General features: G+C 37.7%; 1 protein-coding gene across 1 annotated transcript in view; it reads right to left on the reverse strand.

The window, feature by feature from the left end:
- The window catches only part of ANK2 (ankyrin 2), a 198,655-nt gene that overhangs the window by 48,382 nt on the left and 128,161 nt on the right, over positions 1-22,112 (reverse strand). Inside the window, exons 24-30 of the mRNA XM_042470313.1 lie at positions 19,835-19,922; positions 17,947-18,050; positions 8,024-8,248; positions 5,000-5,154; positions 3,418-3,629; positions 1,661-1,865; positions 836-932 (exon numbers count right to left, since the gene is read on the reverse strand). Coding sequence (XP_042326247.1) covers positions 836-932; positions 1,661-1,865; positions 3,418-3,629; positions 5,000-5,154; positions 8,024-8,248; positions 17,947-18,050; positions 19,835-19,922 — 1,086 coding nt within the window. The remainder of the gene's footprint in view (positions 1-835; positions 933-1,660; positions 1,866-3,417; positions 3,630-4,999; positions 5,155-8,023; positions 8,249-17,946; positions 18,051-19,834; positions 19,923-22,112) is intronic.

Below are 22,112 nucleotides of genomic sequence, written 5' to 3' on the forward strand. Positions count from 1 at the left end.
ACCTTGAAACTGTGGTACATGCTCTGGTAACCTCTCGTCTAGATTTCTGTAATGCGCTCTACATGGGGCTACCCTTGTACCAAGCCCGGAAGCTTCAGTTAGTACAAAATATGACAGCCAGACTGGTCACAGGTACATCTAGGTTTGACCATATAACACCTATTTTAAAAGATCTTCACTGGCTGCCTATTTGCTTCCGAGCGCAATACAAGGTGTTGGTTATTACCTATAAAGCCCTAAATGGCTTGGGTCCGAGTTACTTGAGGGACCACATCTCCCCATATAATCCACCCCGCACACTCAGAACATCCGGGAATAATCTTATGGAAATTCCACCTTCCAAATATGTTTCTACATCCCAGATGGCCTTTTCAGTGGCGTCCCCGCGAATCTGGAATAGCCTTCCTGAGGAGCTCCGTTTGACGACCCCCCTAGAAACATTTAAGAAAAGGCTTAAAACCTTCCTTTTTTGTCAAGCCTTCCCCCCTGATCAATGAAGCTGTGTATGTTGATGCCATGGATTCCCTGCCTTACCTTGCTGTATGACTGTGTTTTAAATTTTGTATAATTGGTTTTTATCTAGAGGTGTTTGTAACGGTTTTTTATGGTTGTAATGGTTTTCTATGGTTGTAAACCGCTTTGATCTGTGGAAAAGCGGCATACAAATAAAATTTATTATTATTATTATTAAATATAAGATTTAGACATCCTTATGGTAGTTTCATTGAACTTAATGGGGTTTAAGTTAGTCAGTGGGTCTACTGTATGTATGATCCATTATGCAAAAACTTCAAAGTATATGCTTCTGTATGTATAGTTTTCTTAATGGTGATACCTGGCAGATACATTTGTGGTGAAGGAAACACATTCATTGACAAATGTTAATGGCGTTGTTCCTGTAATGTCTTCCCACTGAGCAGGTGTTACTCCACCTAAAAGAAAAAAAGAGAGGACAAATAGCAAAATCTTCAAAATGTCTAGAAAAAATTAGTGTTAAAACATAATACTGTTCTTAACCAAAACATTCCTAATTATGTTACATTAAATTAGGACCAATGTCTGTTGAAAATATAATTGTCCATTGCTGGAAGACTGATCCAGACATAAACCTTTTAATCCATAAGACAAAAATATATTCATTATATACAGACTGAAAAAATGTTTGGCTTATGTCTGATACTCCTGAACAAAATTATCTTCTGCCAGTACAGTGGGTCCTTGGTATCTACTGGGGTTTGGTTCCAGGACTCCCTGTGGATACCAAAATCCATGGATGTTCAGGTCCCATTAAATACAATGGATAGTAAAATGGTGTCCCTTATATAAAATGGCAAAATCAAGGTGTGCTTTCTGGAATTTACATATTTTAAAAAATATATTCAAGCTGTGGGTGGTTGAATCTGCGGAGATGGAGTGCTGACTGTATTAAGGGGCGGGGGGAGATTAGTTCTATCTGTAACAGATTAAGGTGTTGTTGTTTTTCAAATGCATGCTCACATTAGCTGTGTTCCAAGATGCAAAATATTAGTTCAATGTAGTTTACTTCATTTTGTGAGCACTGGCAAAGCAATGAGTTCAAAAAGTTTTATGCTTTAGTGAACATCTTTATATATTTTCACCATTCTGCATAGATTTACAAAAACATTTCTTATTAACCTACCTGTTATACTGCATAGTAGTCTTAAAGTGGGCGTTTCACCCCCATATCCATTAATCATCATATCACTGGAGGCTTTGGGAACAGGAATCGTCATTGTAATTGGTTTATGAAATTTTCTTCTTCTGGGTTCCAGTGTGACAATAGGGCTGAATGTGGCTTTGTTGCCTAAAATCTTCTTTACAAGCTCATTGTGCATAGGTTGGGCCTATCCAAAGATAGGAACAAAATGAAAACAGACCTTGACAATGGCTAACTGTGTTAAAAGTGATTATGTTTCCCATCCCAATTGCCTAGGTAATGCCTCCTCTTTTAATTAGAATTCCATTTGCTGATTACACTTGACTTCAACTGATCTCCTCTATCCAACTGCCATTAAACTTTAAAATAATAACAAGAGGAGCTTCCCAGTGTGAATATCTTTGTGAGTTGTAGTGGACCAATGCTTCTGAGCACTTAAAATTTCACTCAACTATGAAGAGAAAAAGCTTCTACAAAGAATTCTATGAAAAATCTTTGAAGATATTTGGGTTCAAGATGAGGCACAAGAGACAATTTGGACAGCTTCATAATTTTACATAATTCATTCAAGAATCATAAAATGGTCCATGAGCTTATCAGTACCCTTTATCTTATCTTCCAGGCATTCTTTCAAGTGTTTGCACATTCAGACTATTTATCTCTGCTAATTTCTTTCTAAGTTACAGCGGACTTATAGAACTATAATCATAGTCTTAAAAAAAGGTCAGCTGAATAAAATGGAGCTAAATTACTTACTAAATGTCTTAGAGACAAGGTTATAGAAGCTGCAACTCAGATTTTTTAAAAATACAAATATGCATACACAGTTTTCAGAACTTTAACACATATGTAGTAAACTCAAAACACATTTAATTGGGAGTGTTTTTTAAATTTAAATTTAAATTAAAAAGTGAAGCTTTGTGTGTTTGTAATTATAAAATATAAAAGAAGTCCCAACTCAGATTCAACAAACTTTAATTATTTTCCCCAAAATTCAAATGGAATAAATGTACCATTTCATTTTTTTTTCTCTTTATGTTATGCATGATCAGGATAGTAGTGAGGTTTTGAGTAAACCTGCAGTAACACAATGGCTGAAATTCCATTGCTAGTTCCATTTAATTAATTGTTGAATGGCAACTCAACATTTTATGAATCTCACTTATTCAGTAGGTCTACTCTAATTGGAGCTAAGCCATAGGAATTAAGCCACTATGATCTTTAAATATATATAATAAAAAGGAAGTGTGGCTCTTGCCAGATGCTTTCAAACTGGGGCAGAAATTGTCCCAGAAATGGTAGAACATGATGCATAGTGTTATTTCCATGATTTACCTGGAAGAAAAGAGGCACACATTTTTTTTCTTTCATATATGGCTCTTGGAACTATTATGTAATCATAAAGTCATTCCCAGGGGCAACTGCAGCCACACTGTGGAAGCATGAAAAACAAACTATGCTTCCTGGAGAAGTTCTTCCTTCAAAACATTTTTTTAAATATTTAAGTATGAAAAATGTTAATACCAGGAAAATTTTGTCCAACTTTAAATGTTGGTTCCATAATTTGGTGAATAAGTTATTAATCACAGCAGGCTCCGTTTGCCCACCATTGATAACAAGGAACTTGGGGACAGTGAACACAAAGCAAAGGAACCAGAATAATGATAAAGTCATGGAACAAAACTCATAACAGAAATGTCAGTTAAAGAATGCAATGCCTTGACTTTTTTTCCTCTCACCTGAAGACCAACACGAATTCGCTTTGTTAATGCTCCCTCTGGAAAGACAGCTTGTACTTGAGGTACTACTGTGCTACTTAGCACACCACCTTCAGGTCCAATGAGGTTACTGTCTTGTTTGATCCGTGATACCACTGCAAAGTACTGTGGAAAGTCTCGAGTGATGATACGGCAAATGCGTTTCTTTTCCAGTTCTTCTGGAGTATCAAGTACTGAATAAAAAGAAAATATCGTTAAACCACAATTACTTCATACCACAACTACTAATACTTCCAGGAAGAAGACACTCTAATGACCTTTTGTGTACATCATAAGCAGATATGTTTTTAAAAACTGTGAATGCCTTTCAAAATGTCTAATGACAGGTTGGGAAAGGATAAATAGAAAATGTTTTTTCTTATTGTCGAGTAGAAAACAAATGAGAGAGAGAGAGAGAGAGAGAGGGAGGGAGGGAGGGAGGGAGGGAGGGAGGGTGGACAGTCAAATAAACTTCACAATATTTCTTGCAGGTGGATTCAGAGCTTATGTTTAGTTTCATGGGTACAATTCACAAGATCATTCTCACAGCCACTTTAAATCCTCCTATGGAGGACCCAGAATGAGCCATGGTCCATATGTTTAAGGATTCTTTCAAATAAAAAGTCCATCATTATGATGTTTCTCTATAGAAACAAGAGCCAATGTGTATCATACACCTTGGATTATTTGATCATCATTGTACCATCTCAGAATCATACATCCTCACTCAGCTGTTATACTCACTGAGTGATCTTGGACTAGTAAATCCTTCTCAAGCTAGCCTACATTTTTGGATTGCTTTGATAATAAAATGAGGCAGAGAACCATGTATCTTAGGATAATAAACAGACAAACAATTTTACTTTGAAATAAACATTGATGCATAATCCTTTACCATTAATCTAGTCCACATTGTAGAATTAGAACACCTGTCATCTTATTAGCATCTATGTGCCCTGTCAACAATCATAATCTTAGATCTAAAACTGCTAACATTTTGTACAATTACATCTCATACAACCATGTGATTGGGCAAGACCCATGTCCAATCTTACTAGTAGCAGGTAGCATGTTTGAAGGAAAGGGATATTTAATCCTTAGGTGTATAACATTTGACAAATAGATTGCTGTTTAGTCATTATAACTTGTCAGGGTTTTTTTTTCTATTTCTTTTTTTTAAAAGAATCTATTAATTTTTGTTGACATTTCCAAATTATAAGAAAATATGTATAATTCAAATATTGTTTCTCAAAAAAAAGCAGACCAAAAACACTCAAGCTATGAAATCTGAAAGCCATTTCAATCCATTCCTAAGAGTCAATTTTCAGACCAATACAAAACACATCTGTTCCTTTTACCAGTCTTGAGGCTTTTGTAAGATCTGTGATCTGTGTCCTCAAATCATATTAATCTTCCTAATCTGTATATACTGCTGTAACATAGTGACTGGCAGAAGACCACCTGGTAAGATAGAGTTGCCCTTAATGTCACAATTACTTCTAGGTAAATAGGTTTGCAATTGCAGTCTAACTTCTTTTTAGTCCTTGCCTATCAAATGATATACCTTCATCCATTCCATTTAGGATTTCATTTAGTTCATCCTCTGTATATTCACAGAAATGCTCCTTCCAGTTGTCTCCATTCTCACTCCTCAGGATCACCAGCTCTCTTTCTTTACCACGTAGAGCCGCAAAGTGAGGGATCTCGACAATCACAGGCCTATTACAGCAACAGAGCTTGTTAAAAGATTATGATAACGAGGAAACAAGTTGATATAGAAGGGGTGTTTTTTTTCAGTCTGTTACAAAGTGACCTGGAATTCTGCCAGTTGTTTTGCTATTCCTGGATAGAATCCTGAAAGAAGCAAACTAGTAGCACTTTGGCACTGTAGGTTGTTGTTATAACCAGAAAGAATTATCCTCCCACTTTTCACCCACAAACAGTGTCTACTGTCCTTGCCAAAGTAGCAGGGTATTTAAAGGAATAGTAGGATTTGGGGTTGGGATTTTTGTTCTTGTTGTCTCAGAAATGAATAAAGCCCACACAACTGAAGTTTGCTTTGATGTGTGGAATCATGTGCATCACATGTATCATGCAGAATCTACTGTTATGTATGTATATACTTATATGGGCACTTAAAAGAGAAAATTATGATCTTGCTTATTCTAGACAGAAAAGGCTAGAAGCCAAAGACTACACTTAAATCTGCACTGATTTGAAATCAGCTCTTTATTTCAACTGAAAATATTCAGATTTATACCCAAAGAAATATTATGCTATTATACAACTGAAAGATTGAAATTTTGCTCTTTGTGCACATATGGTATATATATTTCACTTTTGTAAAAACTATAAATACTTTGCGTATCAATAGTCTCACAGGGATAATTGAATTACATAGGACATCTTACATGTATCATGCCAAGTATTATGTTATATCCAGTGTATAACATATCACTATTGTGTCTGTGACAACGGAGGCAAAAAATTATGCAATAGATTCCTTTAGTTCCAGTCCAGGTTGCTTTGCTACAGACGTCAAGCACATGACAGCTATAACGACTGGTACATTTTACAACTAGGAAGATCTCATGCTAAATCAAAAGTGGAGGTCAAGGAATTTTAAGAAACGGTACAAACATATCACCAAAACAAAAACCACATACCACAAGGGCTGGAAAATGGTCCACTAAAGGTCAGGTATACAAAATTTTAAATCATAGAAAGGGATAATGTCATGGGCACAATGACATAAAAATAATATTGCGAAGGAGAAGAATGGGAAGGCCAGCATCCATCAATTTGTTTTAAGTCTCTCCTACCCAAGAAATTTGGTCCCTGGAGGCCCCAGCTGAAGGATTCGGCTGACCAAACTTTCTCCCTCATTAAGTGGGGGAGGAGCCGTAGGCAGGTGAAGTTTACTGAGTACATCCAAAGCAGCAGTGAAAGAAAGAAAATAAATAAACTTTTATGTGGTTTTTTTTCTCAGAACCCCAGTGCCACTGTCTGCTCAGAGTGGAATTAGGCTATACGCTGAACAGATTTCTGCCTTGATTTATTTAAATATATCCCCACTGGTCACAAGAAATCATAAAAAGAGCCTTCACTCTCATGACTAAGGACCTTATTCTGTCTCTAGAAAGTTCAGGGATATGTTAACCTTGCTTCTGATATTCATGGGAGCAAGAGATATCCTTCAGGATTGACAAGCAAACACATTACACTAAGATTTGACTTGGTTGGTTGATAGGTTCAGTGACTCTGATTTCACTGCCAGGACGCCACCCAGGAAAGTGCCAGCTGTACAAGACATAGCTGGAAAAATGATATGAAAACTCTGAGCACATCTGAATTTTCATATACATTCCCTACCAGCTTGCGTAGAGGAAAATAAGTTTCTGATTTTACTGTGAGTGTATTAGGAGACAGAGAAACAGGTAAATAGAGGAAGAGAAGAATTGAAAATACAAAATGTGGCAGCAAATGCATTCTTATTTGGGATTTGATGCTTGTTTATTTAAGTTCTATTTAGTTTTGAAAGGAGCTTCATGTAAAAACAGGAAGCAACCCTTTAGTTACAGAAATACATTTGCTCACAATTAGGAATCTTCTAGTTCCTCTATTGAAAAATAGCAACAACAAAATAATGGCAGAAATGGTTGATGGTTTGGCTTGTTATGCTGCACAATAGTTCGAATTGCTAGCCACCCTCCAATTACTTTTCAAGCCCCATTCTCAAAATTAAAATCTTAAGAAAATTGGATGGATGTCTTCCGGGACCAGAGGACCTAATAACATCATTGCTTTGCTTTGCAGTATGATTAGGCTATTCCCCTTTCCATCTTCATCCTTGTACCGGTTTCCAGCTGAAGCCATTCCCTGAAAGAAGAAGGGGTTTCCTTTGCTCACCCTTCTTATAAGAAGCCACTACTGACAAGCAAAGCTGCTGATGAAAGATTGCTGAGAACTGCTGGTTTCAGCACAAAATTGCTAAAACAGGTACAGCAGCTCTGATATTTCTATAGGGCACTACAACGTAGAAGCTAAATGCGATTACAGAAGTTGTTCTGTTGCTTCAGGAAATCAGAAATTTGTGCTTCCCAGGCAGTCTCAATTCCTGACAAAATAGCAATTGAGAGAATACGAGTTCCACTTGATGGTAACTTTAGCTTCTGCTACATCTTTCAATAGGCATTGCATATGCATAAACAATATTTGTACTACTGTTTTCCTTTTTTAGAATTTATCTTTAAATGTGGAGAATGAAATGAATTGACTATGATCACAAAATGATTTTGACTTTAACAGCCACATGAATTAAAAATATTACTCCAGAGAATATCCATAACCTTTAATTGTAGTCATTTGTACATTTATTTAAAAGACATACAATATTCTTAAATTATTGCTAGTAGAACAGTGCTTTTACCTTGTGCTGTGCAGCACAGAATCATATGATACAACAGAAAATCTTTTCTCTTCCAGTGTTGAAGTAATGAACCACCCCAGCAGAAGTTATAAACAGAAGAAATTATTTATTTCATATCAGTTTTTTTTAAAAATTAAACCAACTTTAAAACATTCTTACCCAAGGAACTGAGCACCAGAAGGCCCAACTTCAATGAGACGGCTAGCCAACCCTTCTCCTTCCACCATTGGAGGCATTGTAGCCAGTCTATGGCGTTTGACCAAGCGGCAGGTAACTCGAGTTGGAGCAGTGCATTTCCGAGGTGGAATAATGATTCTAAGTCCATTGTGCCTGCAGCCCCGCATGGCACCACCTCGAGCATCCACCATAAAACTGACCAGGAAACTGAAAATAAGATAAGATGTGAAAGTCAGGCATAACTGAGTTCTCTTCATATGTGTATACTGCTTCCCCCTTAATATCTAATATTAATAACAACTATGTGTAAGTTGGCACTCTGCATCTATGTCTTTAAAGTATCTTAAGAAGTGCACAGATAATATATATAACTGTGATTTGTACACAACTGCATAGAGCATTAAGGCATACCTGGCTATCTACTCTATGTTAGATGTTTACTATCAGTGCTGTGATAAAATAAAATTATTATTATTAATGTTATAAATTTCAATATAGGTGACATTCCACTACTAAAACATTTTTAAATAATATTGTAAATGGGAAGAAGCTTTCTCTATTTTGATTTTAGTAGTGCTTTTTTAAAAAAAAAATCTTCACAAGTAGACAAAATATTGTAAATGGGAAGAAGCTTTGTGTGTTAGTAGTGCTTTTTTTAAAAATATATATTTACAAGGAGACAAAGGATGCTTTCAATTAAAGCATTTTTTCTACAACACCAACTGCATTTGCACATGAATTTGAAACATATGCTTTACTAACAATAGAAAAGAAACAAGCCAGTAATTTTTTTAAAAAAATTAAAATGTTATCATGATCCAGACTGTGAGATTATGTATAGAAATATGGTCAAACAATGTTCTTGCCATTTCCCCTTCCACCTGGTTTTGCTAGCATGATGGAACCCCTCCTTCCCTTCGCAACCTTCTTTCACACCCAAAAATGTATTCCAATCTCAGAAGGAGGCAACAGGAAGGTACTGGGAACTGCAGGAAGGAAGAGGATTCAATCACTTCCAGCTCTGGTAGTGGAAACAGGTTCTGTTAGCAGAATGATGGCATTGGATCTAGCTCAGTATTTCTTTCCTTAGATTCCTATTTCTGTCTATTCTCCTTTAAATACCATCAGTAAAATCATTTTTTTTAAACCAACTGTCATTTTCACAACCTGGGGAGGGAGAGGTCAGTTACACATGCAATTACAATCAGCTGTCCAAGCATGTTGCCACGAATGATGACTAAGAGGCACAATCTATTGCATTGGAGGATGCCATGCATCCTTGATCTTCCCTATTCTTAACTATTTAGTCTGTACTTTTTAGACAGCACCCATTTAGACAAGAAAATACTTAGCAGTATACTACTATTATAACACTTTCATTTTAGCTTTCACCTTAAAAGCATCACCTTTTCACTTTAAGCTTCAGCAGAGTGGATAATCAAATGTCATGAATATAATATTGATTAAAAGTTTTATTTTTGTCTTTGTTTTGCAATCTCTTAAGGTCAATTATACAGCTACTGGATGTGGGGGCTGCATTTTTGTGGTGAGAAGATTGTTTTAACCTGTTTGCCATGACCCAAAGTGGGCATTTATTTTATCACATTTTGTTGTATTCTGTATTAGAGTGAAAATTTCAAATCTTAATTAGCATGAGGACTCTGAATAAGGCAACCTCTTTTAGTCAGTTTCTTCCACTTTAGCTTTCAATATTCAAGTCAACTCCTGTGCTTCCTGCCTTTGATTTCCATGTGTTGATTTTTATGTTGCAGCCAAATCACACAGATTTGCTGCTGTGCCTGCCATTTAATGAAAAACTTTTTTTGATTAGCCTTAATTGTTCCTATTCATGGAACTAAATGAGAAGCTTATTCAGGGCACAAACAGCCCGAAGAAAATACTGTAGCTACTTTCCATAAATGGCACTTTGAATGTTAGGATAAAGAAACTTAAAAACATTCACAAAAAATCCTACAGCCAAAAATGACATAGGCTGGAATCCAGTTGGGGAGTTACAAATACGTAATCACTGTAGTTACATGAATATGCAGTGACTCCCAGTCCAGACCGCATCCAAACCCCACTTACTGGGAAACAGTTGATGCAGTTGACAGGGTCTGTTCCTCTGTCACTTGAGAAGAAGCTGACTGACATTCCCACCTCCTCCTGTGAGTGATATCTATTACAACAGCCAGAAGCAGGTCCTTTTCACACTTCCCTCTTGTATGAGATATCTCTCATGGGATTGGGGTGGGAACATCAGCCAGATGCTTTCTGAACGACAGGGGAATGAATCCCTCTCAACTGCAGTGACTGCTTCCGGTAATTTGGGGCTGGGGAACTTTCAGAGACCCTATGTGTCCCCTAAATTCTAGGATTCGTGCCATCTATAGTAGGAAGGATAATTTCAGACTTCTGGAAGGTTTTGTTTTAATGCTGGGTGTGTGTGTGTGGAAAATATAACTTGTTAGAGGAGGGACAATAATCCTCATGGTTTATTGTCCCTATTAAATTGGTTTTGTGCACTTAAGCTAGCACATCTCTTCCATACACAGCTTTCTGAGTACAAAAGGCATGGCAACAGAAAAGATAAACACAAAGAAGGAAATGGAAAAGGTGTGAATATCTATGGATGGCTATACAATTTATGCTTTACAGCAGAGGTGGGCAGACTGTTCTTGGGACTGTACATACAGTTGGGGTAGGCTTGACCCATCCAGATTACCCAGACCACAATGTATTTAGCCAAAATGGGGATCACTGCCTTTGGAAACCTTAAGGATCAGCAATTTGTCTTTTAAAAGGAGTGCATGGCCTTTAACACACACATACCTCAAATTGTTTTTCAAAATCAGAAATGGAGATCTGGACTGTCCCTTTTCTGATTCTTGTAATAGGCCAATCCACATGCCCCCTAATGGTCCCAGTGACCAAAAGCTAGTCCCAAGAACAAACACAGCTGCCTGCTCTTGTCATGGGACTTTCAGTTGGCGTTACATGCAAACATAATACCCCACCAGAACAAAAGAAACTACAATTGAACTATTTTGGCTCTTTAAAAATACAATAAACAATAGGTGCCTAAAACAAAGTTGGTGCACATATGATGGTCGATTTTAATTAGTAAGGAATGTAGACATGCTTCTCATCACACAGCTTGGAAAAAGTAGTTATTTGAACCACATCTATCCTAGCCCTCCCACAAGAGGGCTTTTAAATAGATCACTCTAATTACCATCTGATGCAGGGAAACAAGGAAATAGCAGCTAGTTAGTCACAGTGTGAATGTTAGATACAGAACAGCTTGATCAGGCTGCTTCAGGATTTCTCAAGCACACAAATAAGAACTGGGACAAACTAGGTGTGCTGTATTTTAGAGACACAGAAAAAACAACAGACCAATCAAATATCTTCTGAATAGTTAGCAAGAGCCCTTCTCCTTACATGAACAGAATTACTGAGAATAACCCAAACTAATATTTAGATAGCAAGGACAAATTTTCTTCAGACAAACATGCACTCTATGTTTAATTATGGATGCTAATTTCCCCTTGGCTTCAGCGAGATTTGTATATTTTCAACCAAGGGAAGTACTGCAACCCAAACATGATAGCTTGTGTTCCAAACTGGTTACCACAAACTCTGTCTTTCTGTGTGAAGATGAATGTGAGTTAGTTGAAGAAAACCTCAAACAGTACTAATGGGATACAAGACACTCCCTAACAACCTTTTTATATAGAGGATATTTAACTGCAGATTAATTTTTGTTCTAGGGAAATGTTAGAAGTCTTTCGACAACACTAAGCTGTACTTTAAAATATTTCCAGTTATTTTACATGAGCATTTCTCATTTTTTTAACTGGAGGAACACTTAATTTTTAGGGCCCTTTGTAACCCCTGCATAAGAAGTATATCTATAGATTAAAATGCCCCCCATCACAATATCGTGGGGAACGTCTAGTGACCTCTCATGGAATCCTAGTTGAGAAATACTGCCTTAGGCCTGTTACAAACAGCCAAAATAAAGCTGCTTCGAGTCACAGTGGAGGTATGGTGTTTCAATGATGCATGCATCCTAAGAGTCCAGAAGTCGCACCAAAGCCATGCTCCTGTCCTTAGGGCTGGAGTGCGGCTTTGGTGCGACTTCTGGACACAGTGGAGGTATAGTGTTTCAATGATGCATACGTCGACGTATGCATCATTGAAACACTATACCTCCACTGTGACTCGAAGCAGCTTTATTTTGGCTGTCTGTAACAGGCCTTAGACAGACATTTCTAATAAGTACACTCCCTTTGCAGAGCAACAATTACTACTAATATGAACAATCTCTTTGTGGGGCAGGAAGTACGGAAGGTATGAATTGCATTTCAGAAAATTTTGGAGACATAGGGTGAGCTCCTACATGGCTGACCTTAATGTAAAAGTTCCTCATGCAGGACTCTGCTCTGGCTTCTTGGCATGACCCCATAGACTCATGTTGTGGTAGTCCCTGGCCCAGCAACAACCATAGCTTTGCTGGTGAAGAGCAGGAGAAATCAGAGGAGGATCTGGCTATGTTCCCATAGCCAGAAGTAGACTGAGGGCATCTTCTACTGAGATCCACTAGGATCCTCCCGAGGTCTCAGTAGATAATGAGTCTGAATATGCTCCCAAACATCTCCAATCCCATTCGTTCTCAACCAGCAACAGTATACCATGGAGAGCAATGCAACAGCGAGTCAGCCTTTGTATGAGGATTACAGTGTTTTACTTTCCTTTTAATCTGCAAAGGAAACCTGACTTCACATAAAGTGTTAAACATTACAAGGGCAGACAGTTTCTTCCTGTGCTAAATAATGGCAGTATCAGAACATCCTGATATGAGCAAATGAAAAATATGATAGAAAGAAGGAAGACAAAAGGGAATCATGTGTTAAAAAATGAAATTATATATAAGTTCACCTGCTGTTGTCATGGTCAAAACATGGAGAGGAGTGGCTGCAACAGAAGAGATAATTTAGCAACAAAAATACGGAGTAATGAATGAAACAAAAGGATGAAGAGAAGATGTTTTAAACCTGTAAACTGAAAGATGTAAAGGGAATATGTAAAAACAGATTACAGAAAGCATATGAAGGAGCAAAGCTGAATGAAATAGGATGTTCCTCCCTGACCTCTTTTGAATGGGAATATTCAAGAACACTTGGAATATTTAATTCCTCCAAAAAAAAATTTGGAAAACAACTGCAGCAGGATACAGACTGCCCCTTTGGGGTGATGTGCACCTGCTCCTTTCACCGATGGATCGGGGTCTCAGTGGCCACAGTGGCTGCCCTGGAGGCCGATCTGCTGCTTCTCCAGGCCTTGGGGAAGTGGCAAAATGCTGCTTCCCCGCGGCCTGGAAAGGGGTGTCCTTGGGGCTTTATGCCCCAAGGACACCCCGAGAACAGCGGGGAAAGTGAGAAAAGGGCCGCTTGACCCCTTTCTCTTCCATATCACTGGCACAGCTGTTTAAAGGCCGCGCCAGCGATACACATGGCAAAAGGAGCTCCGTATTGGGTCTCTAGGCAGTTCCATGTTCATGAAGACTCTGTATGCAAGCCATATATATTGCAGTAATTGTGCTCTAATGCATCTGCAATACCAGGAGCTGCATTGAAACTACCCCCACTCTGCTATACAGAATGATTAAAAAGAATGGTGCAAAAGGAAAAGTGTTCTTATTCAGTTTTGCACCATTCTTTTTTAATCACCCTGTACTACTAGTACAGCTAAGAGCCTTTTACTAACTTCCATATGGCAGACCAAATGGAGGGTCCATAACATTTTGATCATTCATCAGATATTTGGTATTTGCCAATCAATTCTGCTATGTAATGTTTGAGCCAAAATAACCCAACAACAATTGCCACAAATTGGGTGCCAGGATCTGTTTTAATGGGTACTATGAACAATTAAGATCTGTTTTGAATGGCACGCATAGCAAAATCCTATGTGTGCTTTTTTAAGCGCTAACATATACTTTCAGTTGACTCATTTTGAGTTGTCCATGTATGAGATACTAATCTGAGTTAAATTTTCTTGAAATCTATTTCTACTGGGAAACGTATAAAATTAAATATATTTATTAAATACTGATGTGAGTGGGTAAGGAACCAAGATTTTACTATGACCCCAATTTTCTAATTTGATTCTTTACTGCCTGAAAAATCTGTTAACTATTGTCTAAGAGCCTATCTAGGGCTATTTCCATCCTTCACTCCAGATCTATATCTATCTATCTGGCTAGCTAGCTAGCTAGCTAACTATTAAATCATAAGGGCTAAATTCAATGTTAGTCTTACCTAGAGAAGACCTGAATCTGATTTAACCACAAGTTTCTATTTATTTCACTTTTTCCTTTCTCAGGTTGTTTACATATTCATATTTGAATAATTTTCTGTATTTCTTTTCTTAATAGTTCTTGCTGCTAATAGATTACTTCACCTTTTCCACCTCAAAATGGTATGCAAACATTGTCATAGTTTCCAGAAAGGAACCACACTATTACAATGATAGTTGAACTGACTACGGTCTCTTCATCAAATAAGAGAGGAGTCTGCTTTTAATAAGAAATTTTCAAAATTAAACCTTTTAAAGTTCAGATCTAGTTGGACATTTAGAAATTTATATTCAATTTATTTTTTATGTTTTTGACAACTTTAAGCTTCTAACTGCTAGGTCCTGTTTCCACTGCTGTTTGTGAGGGTAACATATGGGATATAAACAAGAAATATTTACCTTGTTAGCAATGATCCAATCTCCTTTTTTGAAGCCAGGCAGCTAAGAACAATAACTCTAATTATTTGTCATTTTTAAGCACTCTTTCCTTATACCTTACAGATATCCCCAAATAAAGTGAGAAAGGTTTGTAAAATGGGTCAGTTTCCCACAGCTGAAATGTCTTCAAAGAGTGCACTCACAATTTGCATTCAAGTAAAATGCATATCAATATTTGTTAAGAGTACTCCCTCATTTGAAAACTGAATGGAACCAAAAAGACTATACAGTCCAGCCATTTCCTAAAAGAAGACATAGCAAACTAATGTAGCTTAATAGGCATAATCCAAAGGATTGTTCAAACAACATTTCCATGTACACTGGGCCCTCGACATTTGATTTCTCTTTGAATCTCTAGGTCTTGCAGCATAACTCAATTTGCTGCCGAGTCTTGCCAGAGGCCCTACAGATTCCTGGAGAGAACATATCAATCAAACCCAAAAGTAATCACATCTGCAAAAGTCAAAGCCAGAAATGTGGAGGGCTAACCTTACAATCAGTGTGTTTCAGAAATTCAAGGATAAAGCCTATGTACACAGTGGTGTGGGGAGGCAAATCTCATTGGATTGAAGACCTTAATTTTTTTTTATTAGCAGAGAATCCCTCCAGTAGGGAAAAAGGTCTCTAGAAATATCAAATGTTTCCAGTTCTTTTTTCGTCCATTATGCCTGCTTAGTCATGAGTTACCTCCAGTCTTGCTTTAATATATGCTGAGTTGTCCTCCCTCCCTTGTGTTCTTCCTTTTCACTGACCATATGTTGCAGCATCATTCATGCAACATTTGAGAAACTGACTGTCACTGATTTGGATCAAGCCTCTGAGTTCTCATGAGCTACTCTTGTTGTAATGCAAAATATTTTGGAAAGGTTTGGTCATTAGTTGGCATGAGGCACTAGTTTTATTCACATAAGATGTGCACAAAAAAGTCCAAACACTGTGCCATACAAGGTGTGCATATGCTAACATACAAAATATTTTTATTTAGCAAAATTTTGCAAGTTTGAAATTAACTGAAGTCCTGTGTTGTTGTTTCTTGTCAATTTTACTTGGATGTTAAAACTTCTAGTTAAAAAAAAGCTGGCTAATGTGATATTATCTTAGCATCATGCACATGGCTGTCAACTGATAAACATTTCACAGGTAGCATGTCAGTTATGCTGTAAATACTTTTCATTTTCATTACTCTGCTCTGTAGGTCACTAAAATGAGTACCCAGTTTGTTGGGGGCAGTTAGCTTACACATTGTAAACTTCTTAGGGAGTGCTTAGTTCACTGATAAGCGATACAGATATGTACTTGCTATTGCTATTGATGCCAGCCTGTTGTTTCTTTTCTTTAAAGGGCTACACATTGTGCTTTATAATCTAAGGCATATAAAAATTAAAAGATATAGCTCTTGAAAATAGCATCACATGAAAACATTGGGTTATGAAACCATGGCCTGAAATGCACAAGCCAAATAAAGTGGCTTCCAACCACATTGGAGGCATGGCATTTATATGATGCACACACTCAAAGTGACTGAAAGCTGCACCACAGCCCAAAAAAGAAGTTGATTTGGATCAAGTTCTGGCCGCTGTGGCTTGGGACTGCTGCATTGGTGGCCTGCTTTGAGAGTGGGCCATGCAGTCGCCATGGTCCCAGCTCAATTGTGGCTGGAGCAGTCGAAGGCCTTTCCTTCATGGCTGTCTGCTTCGCCCCATGATAATTTGCCAGTTTGTGTAAATGGATCTGGTGCTCCTTTTTTGGGGGGGGGGTTGAGAACTGTATTGCTAAATCAAGCATTTTCAATTCAGCAAAGCTTTTCTCATAAATGTTCTATCATTAAATATTTATACTTAGATAGTTCTCTCTTTCTGATAGAGACATGTGTGTGTGTGTGTGTGAGAGAGAGAGAGAGAGAGAGAGACTACACATGTGAGTGAGTTTCCTTATAACTTCAATGTAGGAACAGTTTCATATGTACACAGATATAGGTTGCAATGTCATCTATTTCCACTGAAGTTAGTAAGAAAGAATCTTTCAGCTTCCAGAGTTTTGTGCATTTATGTGCTGCAGGATTAGGTACATTGCTCTTTTAATCCTTGCACTTTCTAGCTCTGCTCAGTTGTTTTCCATTCGTAGAAGGATATCAACATTTTTCATTGCACTGCCAGACATATATATTATTGACATGGAGGTTCACATAGGAAGACCCTTGATTGCATAGATGCCTACATATCTACAGCTGCTCATATATAGATCCTCCTTATGTAATTACCCAAGGGACATGTCAAGTCCCATAGGGGCCACTAGTGATAGGATGAGCAGTACAGTTCTACTGACCTATCATTCATATATAGGAGGGGTGAGCAACTGCAGAATGAGTGGGACTCAGTTTTTCTACCATGGCCACATAAGTACTCCAAAGTCCCACTTTGGGAATACAAGTGCCACATGTGGCCCATAAACCTGATGTGAATAGGTGTTCCACATGGGGAAAAAAACTGGGTTTTTTTGGTAGTCTACATTAAAGCCTATACCTGATGAAGACCTCCTCAAAATTTCTGATAATCATAAATGCCACTACTATTAAATATTGCAAGGACAGAATCACAAAAAAATGAGCAGCAATTATTAGTATACATCTTTGTCTTTTGAAAGCTGCTGACATTTCATTTTGATGCAAAAGTTTTCTGGGCATGTGCCACAGCCTGCTGAGAGCAATTCCAATTATTCATAATTAATTCTATATAGACATTCTAAATCTGTCTTAAGATCCACACTGCCAATTTAAGCCAGTTTAAAATATGTTTAACTGTCATGACTCATAATAATAATTTTAAAAAACCCCTCTCAAAACTTGCAAATACTCAGCCTTATCCAAAAGAAGATTTTTCAAGGGAGGAGGTGTCATAATAGTTAAACGTCCTTCAAACTGCTTTAAATGGCAGGGGGTTGGACTGGATGGCCCTTGCGGTCTCTTCCAACTCTATGATTCTATGATTCTATGAAATTTGAAGTATGGCTGAACATTGTAAACTTACGAGTTAGACTATATGTCCAAACTAAACATTAGTTCAAACTGTGGAAATTCTTCATCTTCTGCTACATGGATTACTTACCCAGAATGTATAGGGCTAGCAGAAAGAGCAATATTGTCTAGGTTATCAGGACTCCAGCTTAGGCGATATGATGTCCTTTCACCTTCCTTGGCCAGTGTGGATACCTGAAAATGCAAAGAAATAGTTTTTTTCCTCCTTGGCTTTCTCTTTATTTTTTTATTTAGATACTCCAACTAGCCCAAGCAAAGTGGTTTCGAAACCTCAGATGGCATTAGTTCACTGAAGGATATAGACTTATCTAAATTTTAAGGTATAGTATTTCTGGTGAGAAATCAAATGTGTGATCAGATTAATATATAAAGTTATGATTAACCTCTTAAAGATCAATAAACATACTGCTGATAGACCATTTAGACAGCAGCAAAAAATATTAAAGTTCAGAAAAGTTACTTCTTTGGATTACAACTCTGAGAATTCCCCCACAGGTCAGCATGACGACTTTCTAAAATATTATGTCTGGATTCACTATATAACAGCATTTTCCAACAGTTGGCCCTCCAGATGTTTTGTACTTCAACTCCTAGAACCCCTCAGGCAGCATTACCAATGCATAGTAGTTATGGGAGTCAGTGTCCAAATCAAGTGGGCAACCAAAGGCGGAGGAACACTGCTATGGAATATCAAAGTTTTCCATTGTTTTTCAATAATTCCAGCTTTATAACTTTGACTGCTAAAAACTGGCTGTATAAAACCTTTTAAAATGATGAAAATGAAATGTTTTCTGAAATCTTCCAAGTAAGGGTCCATACAAACAGGCCAAAATAAAGCTGCTTCGGGTCAATTTGAAGATACAGTGGTACCCCGGGTTACGAAAGTAATCCGTTCCGCGGAGCCCTTCGTAACCCGAAATCTTTCGCAAGCCGAAATTGCCATAGGCGCTAGCGCTGGAAGCCGCGATTCCGTGTGAAAAAGCGCCGAAAAGCACCAAAAAATTTTTTCGTAACCCGAAACAGTTTTTTCTAATGGATTTTTTTCGTAACCCGGAAATTTCGTAAGGCGGTGATTTCGTATCCCGGGGTACCACTGTATGCTGTTTAAATGACATACGCATCTTAAGAGGCCAGAAGCTGCACCAAAGCTCCGCTCCGGTCCTTAGGACTGGAGCATGGCTTTGGTGCAGCTTCTGGCCTCTTAGGATGTATGCATCATTTAAACAGCATACCTCCAAAGTGACCCGAAGGAGCTTTATTTTGGCCTGTCTGTACGGGCTCTAAGAGTAGGAAAAACAAACAATACACAGTTCAGCTTTACCTTGTTGGGGTTTTAACTCCAGGAAGGAGTGGATATAATGAAGACCTGTTTTATTATAGCACTAGTGCTTCTTCTTTCAACAGCATTCCTAGCAGTCTTCTATGAATGTTCTCTATTCTGTATTCTATTGTTGCTGTGTGCCTTTAAGTTGGTTCCAAATTATGGTGACACTTATAGGGTTTCTGATTTATGGGATTTATGATGCAAAAAAAAAATGCACATGAGGTATTTTCGTGCAACAGTTTTGTGCATAAGAAACAACATTTTTGCACAGAAAATGCTGATTTCTGTGCAAAAAAGGTGTGGATTTTTCACAGACTAGATCCCAGACAAAGTAATTTTAAGGACTTTCTTGCAAACAGGAGAAAATGCTTAAATTATTCATTCTTGCACATGAGAGTGAAATTTGTGAAGACTGATATCCATAATTTAAATATCTTTTCCATAATATCTTTGAGCAGAGAATAATATTTCCTGAAGAACAAAACATTCAGTTAGAACAACAACAAGAAACTGCTATGAAATTAGACTAGTTTAAAGTAAGATTAATACTGCGATAACGGTGCAAACAGAGACAAATTAATGATAGCAACATAAAAGCTATCATAGATGCACAAAATTATCATAAAAGCCTCACCTGATGGCTGGGGATAACAACTGTGTCATCAATCATGGTGCTGTCCCTCAGATAGGAGACGTGGCTCAGCGTATGGGACTTGTCTGAACTGAAAGATCGCAGGCTGGTAGGTTGGTAACATTATCAGCAGTTGAGATGGTGTTTTGAAGATGGGATTGTGAGCAGAGCAGAGCAGAGCAAGGGATTGAAAAAAGCATGCTATTAGCAAATATGGTGTAACTTCCAGGGGGATGATTTCAACCTTTTGATAAAACCTTCCATTTTTTCATATCAACATTCTTAGAGGAAATTCAGCAGTGCCACTCTCGCTTTTTTCTTGGTTCCAACAGAATCAAACAGAATCACAACCTGTTTGATCCTTTGTCTAGAGACACTTCAAAATAGTGGTGATGGGTAACTGAATATAGTGGCAATGTTTAGCTCTTCCATCTAACAGTAATAACAAAATATGAATTACTTCTTTGTCTTGTTGAAGAAACATGATTTTCAAGTCAAAATTTTAAAGAATTGTTCAGCATTGAAATAAGTCCCACAGCTGAGCAAGGTTAACCACTTTTACTCCCCTGGAATTTACACAAAAAAAAGGCCAGCCATACACTTTTTCTGTAAAGCAACATTCCACTCCCACCTATATAGCAAATAAGCAACAGAAACATTGTTATTTCCACATGTACATGAAGTCCTACAGAAAACCATTTGCTGAAGCAATGAAGAGGTGCCAAGCAAATATAAGCTACTTCCAAAAATCAACTCGAACCTAATTGGACTGAAAATCAAAGCACAACACACAACAGCGTACATAGGGTCTCTGTTTCAGTTATGTACTGTACTTCAAATACTGGTTTTGAAGCTCAGATCACTGAAGCTAGACTATCACTAGACCGGAGGAACAGGAGGCTTGTGAGCAAATACTTTCTATGTTTCTAGTTGCCTAGAAACATAATAATGTTAGGAGAAATGAAGCTTTCAGATGTAATTGTGCATTGAAATTTATCCAAGCAGCATAATCTATCATTGCATCATCTTTAAATGCCTCATAGGATTATAAACAGTACAAATATTGCCTATTAAAACTACGACAAAAGGCATTTATTGGAACTAGTAAATATGACATGCTAATTATCATTCAAATATTCTGTGTACTTTGCTCTTAGCATTTCTTATTTTGTATCCTATAGTTGCAATTCCTTTTACAGTTACAGATTTTAAAAAATGTCCTGCCAACTTTGACATGATGAAACTACGACCCAGTACAGACGCGCACGAAGTGGCGTGGTGGCACCAGTTATAGGGTTCTGGATTGCACAGCAAACACATGGTCTGGAACCCTAGAACGTGCCACTGCCATCATCATGGCAGCCTCCTGTCCACACGGAGGCTGCCATGATGACGTGCGCGATGTGCAGCATCTGCACGTTGCTCAGAGGAAGTGGTGTCATAGGGCCCTTATGACGCTGCAAAGAAGAAGCTACTCTAGGCAGCTTCTTCCTGGCAGCGGATCGTTGGTACCGCCACAACTCGGTAAGTCCCTGCTGTTCAGGGAGTTGTTGGAAATGGTGCCCACTTAAATAAATAGAGAAGCAATTTAAGATTCAACCTTTTATAGTTTCTTAGCTTTCCAGAGCACCCTTTATGGTTTATTTAGCTTAAAATTTATAGGGAAAGTTTAAGCTATATGGAATATATAAAAGATGTTCTGGATGGCTCAGAAACAGTAAAAATGTGATGCAGATTTGTATGCTGTTTTAAATGCTGAGATATTTGACATGCATTGTAATTATCTGCATGTTTTTAAAGATGTAGGTCTGCTGTACTCAATGGTACTTAGTCATTAGAAAGGCCACCTTAATTTAACTTAAATGCATTTTGGATACCTACATTTTAAAGATTATCTTGTAGTAAATTGTGTCTAAATACAGTTAAATTGTATATTTTTTTAAAAAAAAATCAAACATAGTGAGGTCTCAGTTTCATCCAAGATCATGATAGGAACACAGGACTGAACTTTCTTGTCTATGGCATGATCCTGACCCAGTTTAGGGGATGGCATGTGGACTGTGCTATTGGGCAAAATAAAACAGCAATGGAACGGGTGAAAATACCACATCTAGCTCGACCCTGTGCCTCCAACACTTTATTCTAGAAAAAAACTGCTTGGAAAAACATTCACCTCCTTTAGAAATCCTTGAAGCATCTGCAGCAGTGTCATGCAAGATTGTAAAGAATATGGCACCTGCTGCTCTGTTAATGGAATATCTCAACAAGGTAACCACCTTCA

The sequence above is a fragment of the Sceloporus undulatus genome, chromosome 5, assembly GCF_019175285.1.
Source record: "Sceloporus undulatus isolate JIND9_A2432 ecotype Alabama chromosome 5, SceUnd_v1.1, whole genome shotgun sequence".
In the NCBI taxonomy this organism is placed as follows: domain Eukaryota; kingdom Metazoa; phylum Chordata; class Lepidosauria; order Squamata; family Phrynosomatidae; genus Sceloporus; species Sceloporus undulatus.